This window comes from Engystomops pustulosus, chromosome 11 (genome assembly GCF_040894005.1).
Source record: "Engystomops pustulosus chromosome 11, aEngPut4.maternal, whole genome shotgun sequence".
In the NCBI taxonomy this organism is placed as follows: Eukaryota; Metazoa; Chordata; class Amphibia; order Anura; family Leptodactylidae; genus Engystomops; species Engystomops pustulosus.
The window spans coordinates 86,002,855-86,021,803 of NC_092421.1; the positions used below are offsets into that span (position 1 = coordinate 86,002,855).

The window sequence follows — 18,949 nt, forward strand, 5'->3', positions numbered from 1 at the left end:
ATGCACCAGGAAGAAGAAGGTGAACTCCAGGGACTTGAGCAGGGAATCGACACATGCAGGATATCGGGTGCAGGATCTTAGTGACGCCCTGCACAGCGCATTATACACGGACAATGCACTTACATGCACCAGGAAGAAGAAGGTGAACTCCGGGGACCTGAGCGGGGAAGTGACACATGCAGGATATCGGGCGCAGGATCTTAGTGACTCCCCGCACAGTGCATTATACACGGACAATGCACTTACATGCACCAGGAAGAAGAAGGTGAACTCCTGGGACCTAAGCGGGGAAGCGACACATGCAGGATATCGGGCGCAGGATCTTAGTGACTCCCTGCACAGCGCATTATACACGGACAATGCACTTACATGCACCAGGAAGAAGAAGGTGAACTCCGGGGACCTGAGCGGGGAAGCGACACATGCAGGATATCGGGCGCAGGATCTTAGTGACTCCCCGCACAGCGCATTATACACAGACAATGCACTTACATACACCAGGAAGAAGAAGGTGAACTCCGGGGACCTGAGCGGGGAAGCGACACATGCAGGATATCGGGCGCAGGATCTTAGTGACTCCCCGCACAGCGCATTATACACAGACAATGCACTTACATGCACCAGGAAGAAGAAGGTGAACTCCGGGGACCTGAGCAGGGAAGCGACACATGCAGGATATCGGGCGCAGGATCTTAGTGACTCCCCGCACAGCGCATTATACACAGACAATGCACTTACATGCACCAGGAAGAAGAAGGTGAACTCCGGGGACCTGAGCGGGGAAGCAACACATGCAAGATATCGGGCGCTGGATCTTAGTGACTCCCCGCACAGCGCATTATACACGGACAATGCACTTACATGCACCAGGAAGAAGAAGGTGAACTCCAGGGACCTGAACAGGGAAGCGACACATGCAGGATATCGGGTGCAGGATCTTAGTGACTCCCTGCACAGCGCATTATACACGGACAATGCACTTACATGCACCAGGAAGAAGAAGGTGAACTCCGGGGACCTGAGCGGGGAAGTGACACATGCAGGATATCGGGCGCAGGATCTTAGTGACTCCCCGCACAGTGCATTATACACGGACAATGCACTTACATGCACCAGGAAGAAGAAGGTGAACTCCTGGGACCTGAGCAGGGAAGCGACACATGCAGGATATCGGGCACAGGATCTTAGTGACTCCCCGCACAGCGCATTATACACGGACAATGCACTTACATGCACCAGGAAGAAGAAGGTGAACTCCTGGGACCTGAGCGGGGAAGCGACACATGCAGGATATCGGGCGCACGATCTTAGTGCACTTACATGTTGAAAACATGATTATAGGAAGGTTACTCTCGGCTCCCTGCATCATCTACAATGAAGATACTTGGAGTCACTTCCCGCTTCCATGAAGTCCGACTACCACATCTTCACTTATTTTACCCCAAAAGTAGAAATGTTGACAGTGCGTTGGGGTTTAGCCACTAATAACAAGCTTGGCATATTGTGTGTATTTATGTAATAATTGTCTGCACCGTTTTCTTACTCCAGATTTCAACAAAAATCTGTTTGCAACAATGTTCCTCATTCATTGTCCAATGTATAATCACATTAGAAACCTGGCATCTACTACATATGTGTTTGTTATTGTGACACATCTGGATGTAGTTCCCAAAAACTGGGCTTAGCCTATAGTTTCCAAAAGTAAGTCTTCTTGAATAGCCGTGTATACATAGTCCCTGTATGGAGAGGAAAACAGGTTTATTCTTTTACAAATATTTTGACATTGTTATTGGGCACCCTTTATGGCAGCACGGTGGCTCAGTGGTTAGCACTACAGCCTTGCAGCATGGTGGCTTAGTGGTAAGCAGGACAGCCTTGCAGCAGCGGTTGCTCAGTGGTTAGCACTACAGCCTTGGAGCATGGTGGATCAGAGGTTAGCACTACAGCCTTGCTGCACGGAGGCTCAGTGGTTAGCTCTACAGCCTTGCAGCACTGTGGCTCTGAGGTTAGCACTACAGCCTTGCACCGCTGCGGACCTGTTTTCAAGTGCCAGGGTCAACATCTGCAAAGAGTTTTTATGTTCTCTCTGTGTTTGCCTGTGTTTCCTCCGGGTCCTCCGGTTTTCTCCCACACTCCAAAAGCATACTAATAGTTTGTGAGCCCCATTGGGGGCTGCCAAGCTCTGTGCAGCGCTGCGTAATCACTCATTTCTTGTTGCCAGCAGTGATAGGTTTCCTTTAATTTATATTTATGCTAATTATCAAAAATCAAAAATGATCAATCACTTGTTGGGTAACAGAAGACTCCCTTACACTATACATTTTCTAAACCCATCTCTTAGAAGGCATTAAACTTCTTATAAGTGTTTAGGGGAAACTTTCACCGCATTTACCCAACTAAACTACCAGCCCCCACAGGTAGGGTGTGAAATGTCCTTGCCAGAACTACCTCTTTTATGTGAAATCTCACCCATTTAGCTATTAAAAAAAACCTCCAACGTCATGTGACAGCGAGCAGGGAAGAGTCAATGTTAGAGGCTGCAGGGGGAGAGTTACTTCAGACCCCCTTCAGTTCTATAGCACCTGTAAACATTAAACATAACAATATCCTCTTTTAGGCTTGGGGTTCTGTGAGCTACAGGCGGTGAAAGAAACGGGGGTTAACTGGATCTGTATCTGAAGCTCACATTTCAAACTCTTTAACTGTCTGTGTCTCTGGTTCTGTGTATCACAGAACCTCAAGCCTGATGTGATCCGAAGCATTAGATTTTTACCAGCACCATGTTTCTAGGTGCTTTAGAGTGAAGACAGGGGCGTCTGAAGTGACATTCCTCTGCAGCCTCTAAACTTGACTCATCTTAGGTCAAATATGACTCTTCTCTTCTTATTTTCACATGACTTTGGAGGAGATTTTTTTGTAGATAAAGAGGGAATTCTGAAAAGGACATTTCATACCCTGCCTGTGGGGCTGGTAGTTTAGTGGGGTACATCTGGTTAAAGTGTCCCTGATGCCCTTATAAGAAGCTTTAGAAGATACATAGTGAAAGGAACTAGTAAACAAGTAAAAGAGCATTATTCAAGGCATAGTGAATTTTTGCTAATTAGCATAATGGTACCTCAGGGGCTGGGCCATGTTTCTCTATTTAAACCTTCTACTTTATGGGGGAAATTGTAAGAAGGGAATCGGTGCAGCAGTAGGCACGACTACGACTACACACACAGAAGCTCATTTGCATAAAGTTAATAATCTATTGAGAGACAGGCCTTTTGTTACACAGGATAGATACATTTGGACAAACTATAAAGTGTTCTACACAATGCGGGTCTTATATTTGGAGAGATTTGGGAGCTGGCAGACCTCCCCTTTAAGTAAAATATCTTTCCACTTACAATTATAATTATGTAAAAAGGAAAATAATTCTTGCCCTGGAGCACAAGTTATCCAAAATTCCCCCCAATAAATAAAGTTTGTCAGTCGACCTGTGGGATTCACAGCTATTAATGAACGAGCTGCGGAAGCTGTAATTAAGCAGATGACATGGGACGCGTTCCTACAGGTTCTGATATTCCCCAGCATCCCGGGTCAGTACATGGGACGCGTTCCTACAGGTTCTGATATTCCTCAGCATCCCGGGTCAGTACATGGGACGCGTTCCTACAGGTTCTGATATTCCTCAGCATCCCGGGTCAGTACATGGGACACGTTCCTACAGGTTCTGATATTCCTCAGCATCCCGGGTCAGTACATGGGACACGTTCCTACAGGTTCTGATATTCCCCAGCATCCCGGGTCAGTACATGGGACGCGTTCCTACAGGTTCTGATATTCCTTAGCATCCCGGGTCAATACATGGGGAGCGTTCTTACAGGTTCTGATATTCCTCAGCATCCCGGGTCAGTACATGGGGAGCTTTCTTACAGGTTCTGATATTCCTCAGCATCCCGGGTCAGTACATGGGGAGCGTTCCTACAGGTTCTGATATTCCTCAGCATCCCGGGTCAGTACATGGGACGCGTTCGTACAGGTTCTGATATTCCCCAGCATCCCGGGTCAGTACATGGGGAGCGTTCTTACAGGTTCTGATATTCCTCAGCATCCCGGGTCAGTACATGGGGAGCGTTCTTACAGGTTCTGATATTCCTCAGCATCCCGGGTAAGTACATGGGGAGCGTTCTTACAGGTTCTGATATTCCTCAGCATCCCGGGTCAGTACATGGGGAGCGTTCTTACAGGTTCTGATATTCCTCAGCATCCCGGGTCAGTACATGGGGAGCGTTCTTACAGGTTCTGATATTCCCCAGCATCCCGGGTCAGTACATGGGACACGTTCCTACAGGTTCTGATATTCCTCAGCATCCCGGGTCAATACATGGGGAGCGTTCTTACAGGTTCTGATATTCCTCAGCATCCCGGGTCAGTACATGGGACGCGTTCGTACAGGTTCTGATATTCCCCAGCATCCCGGGTCAGTACATGGGGAGCGTTCTTACAGGTTCTGATATTCCTCAGCATCCCGGGTCAGTACATGGGGAGCGTTCTTACAGGTTCTGATATTCCTCAGCATCCCGGGTCAGTACATGGGGAGCGTTCTTACAGGTTCTGATATTCCTCAGCATCCTGGGTCAGTACATGGGGAGCGTTCTTACAGGTTCTGATATTCCTCAGCATCCCGGGTCAGTACATGGGGAGCGTTCTTACAGGTTCTGATATTCCTCAGCATCCCGGGTCAGTACATGGGGAGCGTTCTTACAGGTTCTGATATTCCCCAGCATCCCGGGTCAGTACATGGGACACGTTCCTACAGGTTCTGATATTCCTCAGCATCCCGGGTCAATACATGGGGAGCGTTCTTACAGGTTCTGATATTCCTCAGCATCCCGGGTCAGTACATGGGGAGCGTTCCTACAGGTTCTGATATTCCTCAGCATCCCGGGTCAGTACATGGGACGCGTTCGTACAGGTTCTGATATTCCCCAGCATCCCGGGTCAGTACATGGGACACGTTCCTACAGGTTCTGATATTCCTCAGCATCCCGGGTCAATACATGGGGAGCGTTCTTACAGGTTCTGATATTCCTCAGCATCCCGGGTCAGTACATGGGGAGCGTTCCTACAGGTTCTGATATTCCTCAGCATCTCGGGTCAGTACATGGGACGCGTTCCTACAGGTTCTGATATTCCCCAGCATCCCGGGTCAGTACATGGGGAGCGTTCCTACAGGTTCTGATATTCCTCAGCATCCCGGGTCAGTACATGGGGAGCGTTCCTAAAGGTTCTGATATTCTTCAGCATCCCGGGTCAGTACATGGGGAGCGTTCTTACAGGTTCTGATATTCCCCAGCATCCCGGGTCAGTACATGGGGAGCGTTCTTACAGGTTCTGATATTCCTCAGCATCCCGGGTCAGTACATGGGGAGCGTTCCTACAGGTTCTGATATTCCTCAGCATCTCGGGTCAGTACATGGGACGCGTTCCTACAGGTTCTGATATTCCTCAGCATCCCGGGTAAGTACATGGGGAGCGTTCCTACAGGTTCTGATATTCCTCAGCATCCCGGGTCAGTACATGGGACGCGTTCCTACAGGTTCTGATATTCCTCAGCATCCCGGGTCAGTACATGGGACGCGTTCCTACAGGTTCTGATATTCCTCAGCATCTCGGGTCAGTACATGGGACGCATTCCTACAGGTTCTGATATTCCCCAGCATCCCGGGTCAGTACATGGGGAGCGTTCTTACAGGTTCTGATATTCCTCAGCATCTCGGGTCAGTATATGGGGAGCGTTCCTACAGGTTCTGATATTCCTCAGCATCCCGGGTCAGTACATGGGGAGCGTTCTTACAGGTTCTGATATTCCTCAGCATCTCGGGTCAGTACATGGGACGCGTTCCTACAGGTTCTGATATTCCTCAGCATCTCGGGTCAGTACATGGGACGTGTTCCTACAGGTTCTGATATTCCTCAGCATCTCGGGTCAGTACATGGGACGCGTTCCTACAGGTTCTGATATTCCTCAGCATCTCGGGTCAGTACATAGGGAGCGTTCCTACAGGTTCTGATATTCCTCAGCATCTCGGGTCAGTACATGGGGAGCGTTCCTACAGGTTCTGATATTCGTCAGCATCTCGGGTCAGTACATGGGGAGCGTTCTTACAGGTTCTGATATTCCCCAGCATCTCGGGTCAGTACATGGGGAGCGTTCTTACAGGTTCTGATATTCCTCAGCATCCCGGGTCAGTACATGGGGAGCGTTCTTACAGGTTCTGATATTCCTCAGCATCCCGGGTCAGTACATGGGGAGCGTTCTTACAGGTTCTGATATTCCTCAGCATCCCGGGTCAGTACATGGGGAGCGTTCTTACAGGTTCTGATATTCCTCAGCATCCCGGGTCAGTACATGGGGAGCGTTCCTACAGGTTCTGATATTCCCCAGCATCCCGGGTCAGTACATGGGACACGTTCCTACAGGTTCTGATATTCCTCAGCATCTCGGGTCAGTACATGGGGAGCGTTCTTACAGGTTCTGATATTCCTCAGCATCTCGGGTCAGTACATGGGACGCGTTCCTACAGGTTCTGATATTCCTCAGCATCCCGGGTCAGTACATGGGGAGCGTTCTTACAGGTTCTGATATTCCTCAGCATCTCGGGTCAGTACATGGGACGCGTTCCTACAGGTTCTGATATTCCTCAGTATCTCGGGTCAGTACATGGGACGTGTTCCTACAGGTTCTGATATTCCTCAGCATCTCGGGTCAGTACATGGGACGCGTTCCTACAGGTTCTGATATTCCTCAGCATCTCGGGTCAGTACATAGGGAGCGTTCCTACAGGTTCTGATATTCCTCAGCATCTCGGGTCAGTACATGGGGAGCGTTCCTACAGGTTCTGATATTCGTCAGCATCTCGGGTCAGTACATGGGGAGCGTTCTTACAGGTTCTGATATTCCCCAGCATCTCGGGTCAGTACATGGGGAGCGTTCTTACAGGTTCTGATATTCCTCAGCATCCCGGGTCAGTACATGGGGAGCGTTCTTACAGGTTCTGATATTCCTCAGCATCCCGGGTCAGTACATGGGGAGCGTTCTTACAGGTTCTGATATTCCTCAGCATCCCGGGTCAGTACATGGGGAGCGTTCTTACAGGTTCTGATATTCCTCAGCATCCCGGGTCAGTACATGGGGAGCGTTCCTACAGGTTCTGATATTCCCCAGCATCCCGGGTCAGTACATGGGACGCGTTCCTACAGGTTCTGATATTCCTCAGCATCTCGGGTCAGTACATGCGGAGCGTTCTTACAGGTTCTGATATTCCTCAGCATCTCGGGTCAGTACATGGGACGCGTTCCTACAGGTTCTGATATTCCTCAGCATCCCGGGTCAGTACATGGGGAGCGTTCTTACAGGTTCTGATATTCCTCAGCATCTCGGGTCAGTACATGGGACGCGTTCCTACAGGTTCTGATATTCCTCAGCATCTCGGGTCAGTACATGGGACGTGTTCCTACAGGTTCTGATATTCCTCAGCATCTCGGGTCAGTACATGGGACGCGTTCCTACAGGTTCTGATATTCCTCAGCATCTCGGGTCAGTACATAGGGAGCGTTCCTACAGGTTCTGATATTCCTTAGCATCTCGGGTCAGTACATGGGATGCGTTCCTACAGATTCTGATATTCCTCAGCATCTCGGGTCAGTACATGGGGAGCGTTCCTACAGGTTCTGATATTCCTCAGCATCTCGGGTCAGTACATGGGGAGCGTTCCTACAGGTTCTGATATTGCTCAGCATCCCGGGTCAGTACATGGGGAGCGTTCCTACAGGTTCTGATATTCCCCAGCATCCCGGGTCAGTACATGGGGAGCGTTCCTACAGGTTCTGATATTCCTTAGCATCTCGGGTCAGTACATGGGACGCGTTCCTACAGATTCTGATATTCCTCAGCATCTCGGGTCAGTACATGGGGAGCGTTCCTACAGGTTCTGATATTCCTCAGCATCTCGGGTCAGTACATGGGACGCGTTCCTACAGGTTCTGATATTCCTCAGCATCCCGGGTCAGTACATGGGACACGTTCCTACAGGTTCTGATATTCCTCAGCATCTCGGGTCAGTACATGGGGAACGTTCCTACAGGTTCTGATATTCCTCAGCATCCCGGGTCAGTACATGGGACACGTTCCTACAGGTTCTGATATTCCTCAGCATCTCGGGTCAGTACATGGGGAACGTTCCTACAGGTTCTGATATTCCTCAGCATCCCGGGTCAGTACATGGGGAGCGTTCCTACAGGTTCTGATATTCCCCAGCATCCCGGGTCAGTACATGGGGAGCGTTCCTACAGGTTCTGATATTCCTCAGCATCCCGGGTCAGTACATGGGACACGTTCCTACAGGTTCTGATATTCCTCAGCATCTCGGGTCAGTACATGGGGATTGTTCCTACAGGTTCTGATATTCCTCAGCATCCCGGGTCAGTACATGGGGAGCGTTCCTACAGGTTCTGATATTCCCCAGTATCCCGGGTCAGTACATGGGACACGTTCCTACAGGTTCTGATATTCCTCAGCATCCCGGGTCAGTACATGGGGAGCGTTCCTACAGGTTCTGATATTCCTCAGCATCTCGGGTCAGTACATGGGGAGCGTTCTTACAGGTTCTGATATTCCCCAGCATCTCGGGTCAGTACATAGGGAGCGTTCCTACAGGTTCTGATATTCCCCAGCATCTCGGGTCAGTACATGGGGAGCGTTCTTACAGGTTCTGATATTCCCCAGCATCTCGGGTCAGTACATGGGGAGCGTTCTGGTGATTGGGATGAATGGGGCAGAGGAAAACTTCATGACAGTAAAGAATGTATTAGCACAATGTAATGAAATGTCTTGACTATGGGTCTGGACTGCGAGGATAGAAACACTGGCGGCCAAGACGCGTCTCTGCCAGACATGAGGCTCTGTGATCCCTTCAGACAAATAAACACTTTCCCTAATACTCTGCCCGGCCTGATGCGAAGGAGGGAAGGTCTGTCAGAGTCTTACGATCCTTCCCTTATCTCCGCTGGTTGTACATCGGGAGAATCGGATTGTAAAGTCCATCAAAAAGTTGTCGACGTCTTCTGGTCATTTTTTACACTTGCACAGAATGATGTATATCGGGTACAGTATCAGGGGCGATGTTACCAGGTATCTGGTTGCCTGGGACCACAGGGATTAGGAGGACGAAGCCGAGTTGTTTTTCAGTTCTCAGATGTTTCCACAGGACCCGTCCCCAGTTTAGGGAAGAAATTTTTACGGCAGAGAAATTGCTTGAGTCGGGTATGAAGACGCAACTGTACTTGGGGCCCCAGAAATTCCAAATGAATACAGTGTTTCCATATAGACAAGAGCTTTATATAGACCTTCACTCAGCCACAGGTATAGCAAGAGGCGACAGCAAGGGCGCATCGTGTGTCCATGAGATAGATAGGAGATAGATAGATAGATAGATAGATAGATAGATAGATAGATAGATAGGAGATAGATAGATAGATAGGAGATAGATAGATAGGAGATAGATAGATAGATAGATAGATAGATAGATAGATAGGAGATAGATAGATAGATAGATAGATAGATAGATAGGAGATAGATAGATAGATAGATAGATAGATAGATAGGAGATAGATAGATAGATAGATAGATAGATAGATAGGAGATAGATAGGAGATAGATAGATAGATAGGAGATAGATAGGAGATAGATAGATAGATAGGAGATAGATAGATAGATAGATAGATAGGAGATAGATAGATAGATAGATAGATAGATAGATAGATAGGAGATAGATAGATAGATAGATAGGAGATAGATAGATAGATAGATAGGAGATAGATAGATAGATAGATAGATAGATAGATAGATAGATAGATAGATAGATGATAGATAGATAGATAGATAGATAGATAGATAGGAGATAGATAGATAGATAGATAGATAGATAGGAGATAGATAGATAGATAGATAGATAGGTGATAGATAGATAGATAGATAGATAGATAGATAGATAGGAGATAGATAGATAGATAGATAGATAGATAGATAGGAGATAGATAGATAGATAGATAGGAGATAGATAGATAGATAGGAGATAGATAGATAAATAGGAGATAGATAGATAGATAGATAGATATGAGATAGATAGATAGATAGATAGATAGATAGATAGATAGATATGAGATAGATAGATAGATAGAAGATAGATAGATAGATATGAGATAGATAGGAGATAGATAGGAGATAGATAGATAGATAGGAGATAGATAGATAGATAGGAGATAGATAGGAGATAGATAGATAGATAGATAGGAGATAGATAGGAGATAGATAGATAGATAGGAGATAGATAGGAGATAGATAGATAGGATATAGATAGATAGATAGATAGATAGATAGATAGATAGATAGATAGATAGGAGATAGATAGATAGGAGATAGATAGGAGATAGATAGATAGATAGATAGGAGATAGATAGATAGATAGATAGATAGATAGATAGGAGATAGATAGATAGATAGATAGGAGATAGATAGATAGATAGGAGATAGATAGATAAATAGGAGATAGATAGATAGATAGATAGATATGAGATAGATAGATAGATAGATAGATAGATAGATAGATAGATATGAGATAGATAGATAGATAGAAGATAGATAGATAGATATGAGATAGATAGGAGATAGATAGGAGATAGATAGATAGATAGGAGATAGATAGATAGATAGGAGATAGATAGGAGATAGATAGATAGATAGATAGGAGATAGATAGGAGATAGATAGATAGATAGGAGATAGATAGGAGATAGATAGATAGGATATAGATAGATAGATAGATAGATAGATAGATAGATAGATAGATAGATAGGAGATAGATAGATAGGAGATAGATAGGAGATAGATAGATAGATAGATAGGAGATAGATAGATAGGAGATAGATAGATAGATAGATAGATAGATAGGAGATAGATAGATAGATAGATAGGAGATAGATAGATAGGAGATAGATAGATAGATAGATAGATAGATAGATAGATAGATAGATAGGAGATAGATAGGAGATAGATAGATAGGAGATAGATAGATAGGAGATAGATAGATAGATAGATAGGAGATAGATAGATAGATAGGAGATAGATAGATAGATAGATAGATAGGAGATAGATAGATAGGAGATAGATAGATAGGAGATAGATAGATAGATAGGAGATAGATAGATAGATAGGAGATAGATAGATAGATAGATAGATAGATAGATAGATAGATAGATAGATAGGAGATAGATAGGAGATAGATAGATAGATAGGAGATAGATAGATAGGAGATAGATAGATAGGAGATAGATAGATAGATAGATAGATAGGAGATAGATAGATAGATATATAGGAGATAGATAGATAGGAGATAGATAGATAGGAGATAGATAGATAGATAGATAGATAGATAGATAGATAGGAGATAGATAGATAGATAGATAGATAGATAGATAGATAGATAGATAGATAGATAGATAGCCCTAGAATGAATACCTGGGGCCTCGCAGGCCCGCTCTGTTAGTTGTTTTCTTTTTACTGCAAGTTTACTTTAGTTAGAATTCTGAAACTCTAGGTATTCCTTGGTTATATAGTTGTTAGTCATTTCCAGTTGTTCATATATTTTTATGTTACAGGCATTTCGGTATAATAACTCTTTTTTGTGAATACCCCATATTTACATACCTGGGGCCTTTTAGGCCCGTACTAGGTTTACATGTGACCCTAAGTCTTTTTGTCTTTTCTGTTGCTGGGGAAAACTTTGACTTAGGCTGCATTCACACTGCTGTTGCCTGCCGTACCGTACCGGGCAACGGCAGCGCACAGGGAGTGGAGGAGGAGGTGAGCGCAGCTCACCCCCGCCCCTCTCCATAGGAAGTTATGGCACACGGCGCCGTATTACGGGAAAAGATAGGACATGTCCTATCTTTTTCTCGGTTACGGAGCGGTACGGTGCCGCACGTGTGCGGCACCGTACCGCTCCCGCAAGGCGCCGTGCGCCCATTGCCGTCTGTGGGGGACGTATATCGGCCGTATATATGTCCCCCATACGGTCGTGTGAATGTAGCCTTAGTCTTTATGACTGCTGTTGCTGGAGAGTGTGGATTGTGCCTGACTACATGGTCATGTGATCTTGCGCCTCTGACATCATCATGGTTCCTGAACAGGAAGGAGTCAGCTTTCTTGTTTCTTGAAAAAATCCAAAGATTTCCACTTCACCTAAAAGAAAGTGGTGACCTGCTGAAGGTGAGAGGAGGGGGCTGTACAGACATTATAGTTACTGACTTCTAAGGTTACAATGGCACAGTCTACATCCAGGGGTTTGACTGACCAAGAAATCAAAGCAATCATTTTTGATAGTGATGAAGATAGTGAACTTTCTTTGTCTGATGAAGAGTACATGCCACCAGCTAATGTCTCTACTTCATCATTGAGTGATTCTTCAGATGATGAAGAAGAAATGGATCCAGCAGAACGTACAACCAGAACATCCAAAACAAATGTTTTTTTGGGACAGTACTCCTAGGGTTCTTGGATGCACCCCATCACATAATATTGTAAGAGTTGCTCAAGGAACTGTAGGAATTCCACAATTCTTGTCCAAAAGAGAGCTTTTCTGTAAGCTATGATCAGAGGTGGTATACATTTTCAGGAACATCCATAGCCAAAAGATAAAAAAAAGAAAGCAATGTTACATTTGTCCAGCACAGAAGGCCAGGAAATCGGAGAGGGTCTGTACCACTTGTGGACAAAATGCCTGCAAGGTAAATTCGAAAAGGAAACTTTGAAAAGGGATATTCCTGCAGCATGTTTACTGCAACTTTTATATACAAAAAAAACCTTTTAGACAAAAAAACATTATTATAAAGAGTTATATCGAATGAGTATATTGGGCGTTTTAAGCCCGTTAGTTACTTTGGTTTTTTTTTGCACAAAATGTTTTGAATTATTCACATCTTAGGATGCATCCTCACTAGTGCTGGTGTCTGCCAGGAGGTGATCCATAATGGATAGGATCTCTTGGTGACTCCAGTTAAGGCTGCAGGAATGCCCGGATTCTACCAGCCTTAGCTGGGGACACCAGGAGGTCAGATCCAGTACAGATCCCCTCCCGGCAGACACCAGCGCTAGTGGGAATGCATCCTTACTTTGCATTTTTCAAATAAACTTTGAAGAGTATTTTTATTTGAGTTATTCCATGTTATTTGCACACGGGCCTAAAAGGCCCCAGGTATGTAATAGTGTAGATTTTTATGGCCATGCATTCTAGGGATAGATAGGAGATAGATAGGAGATAGATAGATATGATATAGATAGAGAGATAGATAGATAGATAAATAGATATGAGATAGATAGATAGATAGATAGATAGATACATAGATAGGAGATAGATAGATAGATAGATAGATAGGAGATAGATAGATAGATAGATAGATAGATAGATAGATAGATAGATACATAGATAGGAGATAGATAGATAGATAGATAGATAGATAGATAGATAGATAGGAGATAGATAGATAGATAGGAGATAGATAGATAGATAGGAGATAGATAGATAGATAGATAGATAGGAGATAGATAGATAGATAGGAAATAGATAGATAGATAGATAGGAGATAGATAGATAGATAGATAGATAGATAGATAGATAGATAGATAGGAAATAGATAGATAGATAGATAGATAGATAGGAGATAGATAGATAGATAGATAGATAGGAGATAGATAGATAGATAGGAGATAGATAGATAGATAGATAGGAGATAGATAGATAGATAGGAGATAGATAGATAGATAGATAGATAGATAGATAGATAGGAGATAGATAGATAGATAGGAGATAGATAGATAGATAGATAGATAGATAGATAGGAGATAGATAGATAGATAGATAGGAGATAGATAGATAGATAGATAGATAGATAGATAGATAGATAGATAGGAGATAGATAGATAGATAGGAGATATATAGATAGATAGGAAATAGATAGATAGATAGATAGATAGATAGATAGATAGGAGATAGATAGATAGATAGGAGATAGATAGATAGATAGATAGATAGATAGATAGATAGATAGATAGATAGGAGATAGATAGATATGATATAGATAGATAGATAGGAGATAGATAGATAGATAGGAGATAGATAGATAGGAGATAGATAGATAGGAGATAGATAGATAGATAGATAGATAGATAGATAGAAGATAGATAGATAGATAGATAGATAGGAGATAGATAGATATGATATAGATAGAGAGAAAGATAGATAATTATCATTAACATAGATATGATACATATAAAAAATAGATAAGATATAGATAAACAGATATAATATAGATGGAAATACATGTGATAGATCATCATAGAAGTGTGACAGGGTTGCTTATATCCACATGGTAGTAGGGAAGACAGACCCTCTACATGGATTTTGGACCTGGATACCCTCCTGCCATTGTTCTGCATTGCATTGTACTATTAGACTTGGTGTTATTTGGTGTCATATTGTATCTTAAGGGATATTAATACAAAGTCATGCTTTACTTTGTATCATTTCTTACATCCACATACAATGAGCTACAAAACGATACGCAAATTAACCCTGTGAGTGAGTGAGCTCCTTCCACCAGGCCCTGGGAGCCGTATACATGATACATGTGTTGCTAGTGTGATACAAAGCAGCCATTGTCTGGCCCGGTTCCTGGCCGCAGTACATTTATCTGCAGTCCAGTGCCTCTCCAGAGCTAAAGTGGTTATATATGTAGTAAGTGTAAATTTTTACAGTATTATACAGACATAATTTATGTCCACTCATAATCTTCTGAGATGGGGTAAGTGGCGATAAAGGGGGAGCTGGACTGCATCAGCGCTGATTCTGATGTTCCCATAGCCCTTTAATGTATCAGGTGTCAGCGGTCTGGAGGAGATAGAATCCAGATGACAGTCTATTTCTTCTGAGAGAAGATAACAGAGATGAGACACCATTAAATAAGATTCCATTTTTTAAAAAGTCAAATAAAAAAAAAAAACTAAAAAAACGTTCATTGTGGATCCTGGGAAAAATAACGTAGTAAATAATAAATGTGTAGTTATAACATATACAATGGATACATAATTATATACAATTCAGCTTCCCTGACGTTACTCGGTTTAGGTTCTTTATTGTAATTTTTATAGTTTTCCTTCGATTTGTAATTTTTTTTTATACCAGTTTGAGTTGAGTTTTGCTTTTTGTATGATTTTTATGGCCAGGAAATAGCATCAGGGTCATTGTTGGAGATACTAGAGAGGATTTCAATGTTTGACATTCTCTTTATATTACACTTATAAGGAGACATGGAAGATAAGTGAAAAATAGATAGAAGATATGCAAGAAATACATTGACACAAGAAGGTAGCATTGTCACCTATCACCAACCTCATGTAGGGGATGGAATCTCTAGAATTCCCTTGTTTATGTGAAATCTCACTCCGTTTACCCAAAAAAGAAATCTCTCCCAAAGTCATGTGATAACAAACAGAGAAGAGTCATCTTATGCCAGAGATGAGTCACACTGGACGGGGAGCATCACTTTAGGTCTTTATCTTCAGTTCTAAAGCAGCTAAAAGAGAATTTTATCTTTCAATCCACACCTGCTTGTGGTTCTGTGAGCAACAGAACCAGAAATATGGGCTGGTAAATTCATAATTCAAGCTTCAGATAAGGGTCAAATTCCACCCTTTTTCTTGAAATGTCTATATTTCTGGTTCTGTAGCGGTTCTCAAAGTGTCATAAACCTGATGCAATTTGAGATTCTCATTTTTAATCTGACGTCAGAACCAATGGTTCTAGATACCCAAAACATAGATGTTGAAAGTGATGCTTCCCCTGCAGCCTCTCTTGTCTGACTTATTTGTGCCTGGGATCAGCCAGGCTGAGAGGTCGGGGGCAGCATTTCATGAGACCATGTAGGAGATTGTCTTACCCTCCCCCTGCTCCCTCAGCACTTCTCCTCTCCTGCTGCTCCCGCCTGCTGGGTCCCAGTGCATGGAGAGGGCTCACGGGCTGAGCCCTCTCCATAGCCGGTAAGTCTTTGCTGCATCTTCTTCAGAGGATCGTCACTCCCCGTGACGTCATCGGGGAGGGCGATCCGTCGCCATGGTAGCCTCGGGTCTTCCGAAGACCCGAGGCTACTTCGTTTGAACCCATTCAGCACATTATAATGAATGAGCAGTAAAATCCCCATATACTGCCATACTGTAGTGTGGCAGTATATGGTAGGATCGATCAGACAACCTAGGGTTAAAGTACCCAAGGGAGTCTGAAAAATAGTAAAAATAAAAAAAAAGTAAAAAAAAAAAATTATAATAAAAAAACCTAAAAATTCAAATCACCCCCCTTTCCCTAGAACTGATATAAATAAACAGTAAAAATTATAAACACATCAGGTATTGGCGCGTCTGAAAATTCCCGATCTATCAAAATATCGATCATAATAACGGTTTTTCACTGCGTTTAACCCCGTAACGGAAAATCGCGCCCAAAGTAAAAAAAATGGCACTTTTTTGCCATTTAGAAAAAATTTTTAAATTCTATAAAAAGTGATCAAAAGTTTGTAAAGTCCTAAAAATAATATCATTGAAAACATCATCAAAAGTCGCAAAAAATGACACCACCCACAGCTCCGTACACCGAAGTATGAAAAAGTTATTAGCGCAAGAAGACAGCAAAATAAAATAAAAAATTGGTACAGGAGGTTTTAATTTTGTAAATGTATAAAAACATTATAAAACCCATACAAATATGGTATCTGCATAATCATATTGACCCAAACAATAAAGTAGACCCGTCATTTGGGGCGCTCAGTGAAAGCCGTAAAATCCAAGCCCACAAGAAAACAAAGTTTTTTCACCATTTTCACTGCATTTGGAATTTTTTTCCTGCTTCCCAGTACACGGCATGGAATATTCAATGCCACCACTATGAAGTGCAATTTGTTACGCAGGAAACAAGTCATCACGCAGCTCTTTACGTGTAAAAATAAAAAAGTTCTAGATTTTTGAAGGCGGGGAGTGAAAAATGGAAATGAAAAAACAGGAAAGGGCCCGGTCCTTAACCGGTTAAATAATATAATGTCAGGACTGTGGTTCTGTGAGCTGCAGAACCAGGGATAGAGGGAGCGGGAGGTATGGATTTGGATCTTTACCTGTCCATATCCATAGTTCTTTATCTCACAGAACCACAAACCCAATACTCCCCCTCCAGCCTCTCTTCTTGACTCTGTTTCCGGTTTAATCATTTAAATAATTCTACATAATGGAATAAACAAAGAGGTTACTACAAGATTGTTATTATGAAATGGGTAAACTAATATCAGATAATGGATACAAATTAGAATGAATATGAAAAGTAATGATCGTCTCTCTCCCTGTATATGCAGCCATACGAGCCCTGTGTAATGCTTGTATTCCCCTGTGGTGGCGCTGTAGGGAGCCTGAACACTTACTGCCGGGTTCCCCCTGATGCTTTGGTGATCCGCTTATTGTGGGGGTTCCCTATAACATGTACAAGTCGTCCATACTGTAGAACCCCTTCAACAGCGGCTGATACAGAGCTGCTAGGGGTCATCTCCTTCTCATGTGGCCATTGTGCGCATTACAAGCTTTCTCTTTCCTCCCAGCCAGGTCTCTTGACAAACTCTATAACTTTGTGGACTGCTCTGGACTTCATCTGATTTTTGGACTTAATGCTCTTCGACGAAACTCAGATAATTCTTGGAACGGCTCCAGCGTGCTCAGCTTACTGAAGTACAGCGCCAGCAAGAAGTACAACATTTCATGGGAATTGGGAAATGGTGAGTAAGATGAATCCCTGTTACTTGTGTTCTGAAATGTTTGGAGAGTTGTTGCTCAATGTAGTAAGTGTTGCCATCTATCATGTGTAATGTGTCCCCATCATGGCAGCAGTTCCCAGACTACAGGCTTCACATATTACTGATGGATGGAGTCAGGGTTGTGCTACACTGGAGGTCATCACCCACCTACCAGCCCCCTCCGATAGGATAGGGAATATCCTCTTTTGTATGTGAAGTCTACTCCATTTACCCATATCAATCTCCCCCAAAGCCATGTGAAAATGAGCAAAAAAGAGTCATATTTTATCTGAGATGAGTCAAGTTTAGAGGCTGCAGAGTTAATGTCACTGCAGATGCCCCTATCCTCGGTTCTGTGGCACCTAGAGATATGAGTATCTTATTATCTCCTCTTTCAGATCACATCAGGCTTGTGGTTCTTTGACCTTAGTAGCCGGAGATACAGGAGATACAGGCAGTTAAAAAAAAGGCTGAAATATGATTTTTATCTGTAGCTCGCATTTCCAGTTATTGGGGGGATATATCAAAGCTATGCACAAACCTTGACATACACGACACCCGGCTCCCTCTCCGCGGAGAGGGCTAATGTGGGGCGGCCGCCATAGCTATAGCCTGCGCCCGATCCTGGTGCCAGTTATAGTCTTAGTATATCCCGCATGACCGAGAAAAATTAATAAATCAGAACATAAAAATGAGAAAATAAGAATCCTTTATTTCTCCAAAAACCAAAACGCAGCAAAAATCTCGTTGGTAGCCTAAAATAAATGAAAAAGTTAGAGCCATTAAAGGGGTCGTCCACTTTCAGCAAATAATTGACATGGTTTGTGCAAGGAAAAGTTATACAATTTTCCAATATCTTTCTGTATTAATTCCTTACGGTTTTCTAGATCTCTGCTTGCTGTCATCCAATAGAAAGCTTCTATGTTACTTTCAGTAGCTAGAAATCTTACCATGGTCACACAGGTGCACGGCTCGTTAGTATCAGAGAGTAATTAGGGTGATGTCACACATGGCGTTTTTGGTCC

The 18,949-nt window shown here is 43.4% G+C and overlaps 1 protein-coding gene across 1 annotated transcript in view; it reads left to right on the plus strand.

The window, feature by feature from the left end:
• The window catches only part of HPSE2 (heparanase 2 (inactive)), a 273,487-nt gene that overhangs the window by 170,928 nt on the left and 83,610 nt on the right, over positions 1–18,949 (plus strand). The window contains exon 4 of the mRNA XM_072129444.1: positions 17,733–17,906. Coding sequence (XP_071985545.1) covers positions 17,733–17,906 — 174 coding nt within the window. The remainder of the gene's footprint in view (positions 1–17,732; positions 17,907–18,949) is intronic.